Below are 9,806 nucleotides of genomic sequence, written 5' to 3' on the forward strand. Positions count from 1 at the left end.
CACACACACACACACACACACACACACACACACACAAATAAATAAAATTAAAAACAAAAAAAACAGTACTGTTAAATTTAAAAAAAAAAAAAAAGAAAGAAAATGTTGTGAAATTGAGCTGATCTTGCTTTTTCTTGAGGAGGAACGGGAAGGAGGGAGGGTGGGATAGAGGATGGGATGTGTTATTCACAACTTCCACTGTATGATCGTAAGTCAATAGATATTAGACCCGAGAAGCAGGGGGGGAAAAACCCAAAACAAAATCCCACAGATAACTAAGACATCAAAATTGTTGAATAAGAACTTAAAAATAATTACGAATTGTTTTCTTAAATTTATGTTTATTACCATTTAGTATCTCCTGCGTCTGTCACTGTATTTTTATTTTAAAATATTTACTTGGTAAACACGGGGTCCATTCGAGGTGCACAGCTCGACGCTCATAGGCACTGCCTGGTGAATCCTACTGTCCTTCACCCCAAGAATTTCTGGGAGCTGTGCCGGTTGCAGCATATTGGCGCTTGAACGAGGACTTGGGGCACAAAGAAATAGCAGGTGAGAGGACACCTCTGAGAGACACGTGCAAACAAAAGGGGAGAGGGGTACAGTGATGCTGACTGCACAGGCATGAAACGTGGGGCACAAACAGGCTCACCAGGGCCAGTTAGATGGGCTTTTGTATCACTGATTTTCATACTTACTGTTTGTTGTAGACCTAGATTAGCGAATGTCTTATTGGCTGTACACTTGTTGAGACGACCAGAAAGGACTTGACTCAGAGCACTATTTTAAAACTAGGTCACAAGCAGAAAAAAGATGGAGGAACAACAGCCCTCCTCTCATACAGCGTAAACCCTCTAGTTTTGCTCAATCAGATAAGGAGCTGGGGGTGGGGGCAAACAAGAAATAGCTAACGCATGTTTAATTCTGGGGGGTTATTTATTGTGGAAGGAGAATTCTTTTATTTATGCCTGGATTGGGCCACCCAAGCAGCCGCCTCAGTGCAGCACAGCACTGCGGGAGGGAAGGGCATGGGCCAAGAAGAGGGCTCTGGCCCCAGGTACTCAGCAGGATGCCCCAGGCACCCATGTGCCCACATTCCTGACAGCCATGCCCGTGGCCCCGGGCCCCACACTTGGCTAGGCTCTGGAGAAGGTACAGTTGCATGAAGTGGAGTAAAAAGCCAGGGAAAATGGTGGTTGTGGCTCGAGGCAGGGGTGGACTCTGGCGTGGGGCAGTGTGCCAGCAAGGCCAGCCCGGTGATGGTGCTCATCCTCTGCCGCAAGGCGGGCACTGACCCCCCCCAACCCCCCCCCCCGGTCACTACTGAAGCGTCAGGGCCAGCCAGTGAGGCCAAGAGGCAGCAGCAGCCCTCCCCTGGGGCTGATGGGCCTCACCACCCTGCAGGGAAGCGGGGGCAGGAGCGCAGCCTGAGGTGGCCACAGGGCACAGAAGCCTGGCTGCCCAAACACAAGACACAGCACACAAGACTGAATTGCAGGCTGCTACGTGGGCCTTGCAAGATCACTGAGCCACCCCATTAACCTCTTTTCAGGTAGCGTTTGTCGGTGGTGCAGTATGCCACATCAAAACTGCCACCATCCACGCTGACCAGAGATCTTTTTCATTTATTTCACTCTCCAGTTTGTCATATGCTCATGCCATATCCCGTTTTATGGGTCATTTACGTTCTCATTCCCTGCTGCCAGAGCCCCTGACTGGGAGAAAGGCTGCAACAGACAGATGGCCGGCTGATGTCACTGCTGCTCCCTCAGAGGCCATCCAGCAGGCTTCTGCCTCCCCTGCCACCTTCCGTCAATGTGCTGTGCCTTGCACAGACAGTTCCTTTTAATCCAGGTACAAGTTTGAAAACTTGTTGAACAATGTTCCTCACGTGTAATACATCTTCACTCTTGAGGGGTGTTGATCCCTGACAGTTACACCCCAATCACCTCTGGCAAATGGATGTCACTCACATTCCTGAGCTGAGCTCTTTACAGTGGGACCACTTGTCAGTGGATACTTCCTCTGGATTTATTTCAGCTTCTGCCCACACTGCTGAAGCAGCTAGATATGTCATTACTTTTAGAGCCACTGGCGGCCCATGGGCACTTACCACTGACAATGGTCCAGCTGTTACAGTACTGCCTTCCAGATGCTTTGTAAAACTTTTCATATTTCTCTTACCACAGGAATTGCTAAAAACACTCACAGTCAAGGAACTGTTGGACATGCTCACTGTACACTCAAAATTCAATTATAAAAACTGAAGGGGCTGGGAGCCGGGGAGATGGCTCAGTGGAATAAGCACTTCCCTGGCAAGTGTAAGGGCGAGTTCAATCCCTGGTTCCGAAAAAAAAAAAAAAAAAAAAAAAAAAAAAAAAAAAAAAAAAAAAAAAAAAAAACTGAAGGAGAAATCCTTCTCTTCAAAATTCACACCTCATAATAGGCGTGAATAAACCTACACTTGGCAATATACACTATTAACTTTTAAAATCCTACTAGGGATAGAACTGCAGCCAATGTCACAAATTTCTTCAACGACATCCCATCAACAAGCGAGGTTAAAGCTTCTTATGTACTGGATAATTGACTAAAAAGGCAACTTTATTTATTTTATTTTTTTTTTTTTTTGTGGTACTGGGGATTGAACTCAGGACCCTGCCCTTGCCAGGCAAGCACTTATTCTACTGAGCTATGTCCCCAACCCTAAAAAGACAACTTTATGTCAAAATGAAAATGTAGGTGTTACAGAAATGTGATTAAGATGGCTCTATTACAATATTATGTATGGCTATTTCAAATTTTCTATGTGAAAGTACATAGCCTGTCTGTTAATATTCTAGAGGGAATCATATTAAAACACCTGTGGTTGGCAGGAAATAATGGTTCTATTTTGTGTAATATTAAGCTCACCACACCCATTACAATATAATGTCATTAACATTCATTTTGGATGTTTGAGGCTTGGAGACCAAAAACTAGAAGAACAGATGGCCTAGAACAGCCAATATTTTGGCTCCAGACTTCCAAGGTCAATGATGTCCCAGTACATAAGAGAAACTTTTAGCAACATCCTACAACTCTGGCGAGTTATACAAATTCTGGACCATGAAGACTGTGAGCCCATAGAGGAAAGGGATCAGAAATGTAATGTGCCTGAGGAGTCACCAGGAGAGAAAAATCTCCCAAACTTTCACAGAAAGCAACTTGGTCAAGCAAGGGCTGTGATTCATTCATATGGCTGACACTGACAGAAGAACTAAGAGGTACTGTACTTGGTCCCAAGGTAAATCCTGAAGAGACTTCACTGACTTTGATAGTGAAATTTATTTTTCATTAATACAGGTCTCACCTTAGTCTTGAACATCCTGCAAAGAAGTATAACTACAAAAGGTATAAAATAATGCCATAGTAATATGCTAGCTACAAAAGAAATTCAGATCACTAATACCATCTGACAATCACCAGCTATATTGGCAACTGACTACTGTTATGATTAATGAAGTACACAGAGCTAAAGTGCTGAATGCAGGAACTGGGAACCTTTAGCCTAAACCAGTAAATTCACTCAGAATGGAAAGGGTTCAAGAATGGGAAGGTCCTTCAAACACAGGTTCTCCAACTTCAGCAGACCACTCCTCATAACTACAAAATAGGAAAGGAAGAAGAGATGCAGGGAGCAACTGGAGAAGCTGGAGACTGACCACTCATGTGGGGCTGGGGCAAGGCCAGTCCAGGGAACAAGAGCATCTGAGGGGAGAAGGTGCACACGCTGTTCCAGCGCCTGTAATACCCAAGCAAACAGGTTGCAGGCAGAGGGGTGTCGCATGACATCAACCTGCAGAGGGTACAAATAAATGTGCTATAGTGGTTGAGCAGTTCCTTTCCTCCTATCGAAAGGGAGGGCTCTACCTGACCTTGGCTTTCTGTATTCTGACTTTATTTCTTTACTCTGAGAATTTCCGAGACCTGCACTGGATGTGGCAGGCAGTGTTTCCCTATGCAGCTCAGGTTGGCTTTGAAGTTATCACATTTCCCCCCAAATAATGCCTAACTGAAGATCAAGAGTGCCGGCCAGTTAGCCGAACTTTGCTTTACCTGTTGCTATAGACTGGCCACCAAGCAAGAGAATAGAGAGGTACAGTCTGCATGACACTGGCCATCACCACCCTAACAACCAGCTAGGTTGCTGGGACATTCCATTTTAAGCCTCATTTTCAGAGAAACAGTAGGGAGCCCAGGCTGGCTTCTAACCTGTAATGATGCTCCTATCTAAAGTTGTATTGTTGGTGTGTGCACCATGCCTAGCTCTAAATGTTAGTTGAATAAAGTTCAACTTCCTTTTATATTGGTGATGGTTACACAAGTCCTTTCACTGTGATAATCCATCTGTGTGTGTTCTGTGTACATGCTACAATGTCATGAGAAAACCTTCGTGTTGTCAGCACCTGGCTCAAATGCTCAGGGACTGTGTTCCCAGGTTGAGCTTAGTCTCTGCTGACTCTCCTGGCCATAACTGGCCAGCAGGTCCACCTGCAGCCCCTCAGGAGACCCCGTCATGGTCTCCCACTGATTCCACAGGCTTCCACCACAGCATGTCACCTTGCAGCAGCCCTTCTGCCCCACCAATGCCACCCCCTCCACTCTGGGGTGCTCTCACAGCAACCTCCACCTCAGAGGGCACTAATCACACTAGGCAGTGATGCCCACCAACCTCAACAGCAGGAACTTTGCCTTTTACTTTACAGGGCGTACCAGCGTAAGAGGACAGCAGTCTGGCAGAATGCACAGACCATGCCAGCTGTCCAGAAATTCAGAGACAGGCAAGACCCAGTCTCTTTGGGTGCCAGCTTGCTTTGAGGTTCCCTCTCCCATTCTGTTGGTTTCTCTACTGAGGAAGATGCCAGAGATTGGGGGACAGAGAGGGCCTTGGTGCAAGAACTGACTCCCACTGGTAAGAGCTCCAAGGTCAGGTAAGGCTTTCAGTAACACCTTGCTCTTGTCAGGGTTTTTGACTTCTGACACATGAAGATGTTGGAATATGCTCTATCTGCTCTTTCTTAGGCCTAAAAGTTGAATGAAAGCCAGGCATAGTGGTACCTACCATAATTTCAGCACTTAGGAGACAGGCAGGAGGACTGCTGTGAGACTGAGGCCAGCCTGGGCTATATAGTGAACTCAAGGCCAGCCTGAACTGTGGAATGAGACTCTATCTCAAAATAAATAAATAAATAAATAAATAAATAAATAAATAAATAAAATAAAAAAAGTTAAATGATTGACCATACAGATTTAAAGAAGAGAGGAAAAAGTTTATTGTGTTGAGCAGACCTTATTTTCATTACAGTACCAAGAAATTCCTTCTCAATTCCCTTTCAGTACAGAGATCGTGCAGATATTGAAACCCCAATGCTGTTCCCAAGCAAAGGGCAGCACCTGAACACATGTTGCATTTAATGGGACAGGATTGCAGTAGAGTCAATATTTGAAGGCTGTTAAAGCTGCATCATTTATATTATTTTATGTATTTGGTTGTTGCAGGGTCTCACTATGCAGCTCAGACTCATAGTGGTCCTCCTGTTTTCAGCCTCCCCAGTGCTGGGATTACAGGTGTGCACCACCACACCTGGTGTCAGTGACTGGATCAGTGTGCCTGGGGGTGAGGCCAGCACAGCACGTGGAGCCCAGAATTGAAGCCCGATCTCTGTGCTTGCCTAAGCAGGCGCTTAGTCCACTGAGCCATCTTGCCAGCTGTATCATTTCTCTGTAAGACCTCAGCTTTGTGTCCATTTTCCCTTATTTACCTTATTCCCATGTTAACTGGATGGAAAACATCATACAGTACTTGATAACCTTTTGTTGCAAATTATCAACATTAGATTAAACTGTTTCACTCTTTGTTGTAAGAGCTCCTCTGCAAATAATGACAAGTAAGGCAGTGCCAAAACACAGGTAGGGAAGGCCTGGCTCGGACCCAGTTTTGTCCCATTCACCCTTCCACAGCTAGGGAGCTGGGAAAGCTCAGGAGGGCCTCTTGCTTGCAAAATCATTGCTATGGGCCACAAGCTGCATAGACTATTTCTACAGCTCTCATGGCTGCTTGCAGTTGATTTTGTGGTTTGTAAACTGTGCACTCAATGATAGCCCAAGCGAGTGAGATCCTCTGCTTGACTCACTGTGCCACACAGTACAGAAGCACTGTTTTTGTACTGTAGAAAAATAAAACAACAAATAATGAGAGCGGTACACCCACAACATACTCTGAAATCTCAGCAGTGACCTGAGCTAATCATGAATTCAACCAGACAATAAACGAAGTCCTAATTAAGATTCTTTCTTCACTACACTAAGGCAGAGAAAACATGGATTTAAATAAAATACTGTTATTCTACCAGACTGGGCATATGGCTAAGCTATTTGATCATTACTAGAAAAATTCCCTGTAAAATCAAGTACTTAAAAAGCTAATTATTAAAATCACACAATGGTATACATATTTAAATAATAACTGTGCACATAATTCACCCTCCACTTTTGTTACCAGTTTTCTCCCAGTGGCTTTACTAATTCCATTTCAATGAAATTCTATCCAAAAACAAATGGACTAGAGTTCCTTTGTAACTCCAGTTGAATTGTTTTACTCATTCAAGCCAAATTCAGAACAGCCAGTTTTGAAAATAACTGCTTTCACAGATCTAAATGTACTCGTGGGGGAAGCAGGGAGGAAGGGAGTCATTTTCTGTTGAGTGTGACCCGACCTGTCGTGCATTAAGGTGTCAGCAGAATATACTTCCCAGCTAAGGACACTGGAGATTTCCCTGTCACCTAGGCTAGTCTCTTCTAGAAACTGTACTCCTTCGCTCTCAGCCCTTCATAAAAGTTGTTTGTCCAAGCAGAGCTTTAAAAAGGTTCAGAGCATGAGGATGTAGGAACAGAGAAAATTAATCTCCTTTTAGAGCAACCGTCTTAATATGTATCTCACCCAGGCTCGCCCAACACATGGGTGCAGCGAGCCTGAAATGCACCTTCTTCTGACAGACTCGGCCTACCAGGCAATATGCCCTCACTCTCAATGTGCTAGGTATTCAGAAGACTCTAACCAAACCCCCGCTGGCCACAGACCCTGACCTTGGCACACTCAAACAGGCTGGGACAGGTTCTGATCTTAATACACTGCTCACTAAACTGTATGTCATTCTGACATTACAGTACTTCTCGTCACTCCGCTGACTCAGAAAGGAAATTTCCTACTACAGCATGATAAAAACTAGGACACACAAATATTGGCTAAGAACAACGCAATGTGACAGTTTCCAGAAGCTTGAACTTCCAGAACTATCAGTACCTTCCTCAGGAGAAAGCAATCTACTACCTCTCTTTCCAGTCACAGTATACATTCTCAGAGCAGACACAACAAAGTGATCAGGACCACACTACAGTGATAACTATTCCCTGGCACTGGTTAATCTGGAAAGGGGATTATGCCACATAAAGCAAAGAAAGAGACTGGGAGGAAGAGGCGCCTAGACCTCCTCAGCAGCAAGCTCACACTATGCACTGTCAACTACCAGTAAGAATGATGTCAGGGAGGTGGCAGATTACAGACCATTAGTGATACCAGGACACATCCTATAGAGAACATGCATATTTTGCTGTGACCCTTCCTTTTATGTGTAATATTAGTGACAGTTGGTAAAAGACAAGGAGAAAGCTGGCTGGAGAATCAGCATATAAAAGTATACTTCACTGACTCCTGCTCCATCTCCCAGACAGTGTACAGGAAAATGTACATTTCTGCCTCCAATTGAAGACAGCAGCTGCAGCAGCCTCTCTGAACACTTGATTAAATGTGAAGATAAAGCCTGAATAAACATACCTTGATGTCATGATTTTTTAGTTGTTTGACCCAGATTAGGGTTGGACAGGATAAAAGCATGCCACGGCCTTTCTTCCTTCCTCAGCTTCTTACAAAATTATGAAAGCAAAGTCAAGAAGTACTTCAGAGGCAGACATGGTGGCACATGCTTATAACCCCAGTGCTTGGGAGGCTTGGGAGTTCAAGGTCAGCTCTGGGATAGGAAGACCCTGGCTCAACAACCAAGAACCAAAATCAAACCAACACAAAACAACAAACTCCTTCCATCTGTGAGAGTCCTATTTTTGATATCTGGAGTAAAACTGTGGTTTTAAAAACACTGCACATAAGTGGCTTACAAGGGTAAGGACTTAGCTACCTATTCGCACTTGTTCCTCCAATTTTTCTATTTTACGTGGGGGTGGAGATAAAACTAAGGCTTTGCTGTGCTAGCAAGCACTATTTCACTAAGCTCTCTGCCACAATTTTTTTTTTTTTTTAAAGGCAAAATAGAATAAGTCCATGTGAACTGGAAGGCAGGTGCAGGGCTTGTGCTGCTGACGGTTACCCACCCATCAGCCAAGCCTCTGCCCACAGGGCCAGTGCTGGGCTGGGGAAGAAAAGGTGCAAGCAAGAGCAAGGGCCAAGAGTGCTTTGTGGTGCAACTATGTCATGACACAACTGAAGTGAACTCTACTGATTTCTGGAAGCCAAAGGCAATCACAGAGCTAAAACAAAAACAACAGGGGCCACTGTATAGAAGAGCATGAGTCCACTGTTAGAACGCTTCCTGGCCTTCCAGCTGGAAGCACTTCACTGAGAAAAGTCCAAGCCAACTGTCTCTGAGTCTGAGAGAAAACACTACATAGGAAAGGGCACAGGATGAGGTGATGTCTGGAGGGAGCCTAAACCCTCTGAGATATATCACTGGTTGGGTCCAGTCAGAGAATGGTTGACAGAGTTTTTTTTTTTTTTTTTTTAAGAAAGCAAAAAGAAAAAGCAAAGACCTTCACAAATACAAAAATTGTTCACAAAACAATTACCTAAGAAAGTTCACCAAGACCACGTGGAAAATAAACTTTTCATTTCAAATTAGTCACAATGTAATGATGGTTTAAAAAAGAAGACCAGCAAATTCTAATCCTTCTTCCCCAACACTTGCAGAGCCCTCCTATGCCTATCTTCTCTACCCGTACCCCAGCCAACCTTCCCCATCTGTCTCCAAGTAATTTGCTTAGCCACTGCACAGGGCCAACCTTTAAGATACACAATGGTTGGTTTGGTTTTGATTAAACAATGAACCTAGCACTTGGGAAGAGACTATGGGGGGTGTTGACATAAATTTCCTAGTATGTGGACCTTGAACAAAGCTTCTGCCACAATGGGCAGGCATCAGAGGTGTAGCCGGAGCCGCAGGTAAACTGAGGTACGGAAGAACATGGCAGCTCTACTAGCCCCCTTCCTAGGATAATGCAGCATGTGTGTGCTCTTGATGTGGGCTCCAAAGGACTCATCTTTTTGCCACTGCCATTTCTTCCTCTGGCGAGAAGACTGCTCTTTTCAGAGTCCCAAAAGATCTGCCACATGTCTTCCTCTGAGGTACAAATCCAATAGAGCCCTGACCCCGAAGATCCAGGGCCAACTGGTGTGCAGAAGTCAAAATCAAATGCTCAGCATCAGAAGGGCTGGCACACCTGTCCAGTGAGTTTATCAGCAGTTGTATAGACAGATCAGAAAAAAACTAGCATTTAGTATAAAAACTGTTCTCAATGGTGCCATTTTGTATCTTCCTCCAAAGATCATAATTCCTCATGTATCTGAGATGCTATGGAAAAGGAGAACAATGGAAAACAGATTATCCTCAAATTACAACACAGAGTAGATATTTTACCCCCACCTTCATTTTGTCTTCTTTTTTAAATTTTAGCTTTTTTTTTTTTTTTTTTTT

The 9,806-nt window shown here is 44.4% G+C and overlaps 1 protein-coding gene across 2 annotated transcripts in view; it reads right to left on the minus strand.

The window, feature by feature from the left end:
• Positions 1-8,159: 8,159 nt before the first annotated feature.
• Uggt1 (UDP-glucose glycoprotein glucosyltransferase 1) overlaps positions 8,160-9,806 on the minus strand; it is a 150,814-nt gene continuing 149,167 nt past the window's right edge. For both annotated transcript variants that reach the window (XM_023709676.1, XM_023709675.1), the window contains one exon: positions 8,160-9,683. In XM_023709676.1, coding sequence (XP_023565444.1) covers positions 9,658-9,683 — 26 coding nt within the window. In that variant the 3' untranslated portion in view covers positions 8,160-9,657. The remainder of the gene's footprint in view (positions 9,684-9,806) is intronic.

The sequence above is a fragment of the Octodon degus genome, unplaced genomic scaffold (assembly GCF_000260255.1).
Source record: "Octodon degus isolate 3935 unplaced genomic scaffold, OctDeg1.0 scaffold00014, whole genome shotgun sequence".
Classification (NCBI taxonomy): domain Eukaryota; kingdom Metazoa; phylum Chordata; class Mammalia; order Rodentia; family Octodontidae; genus Octodon; species Octodon degus.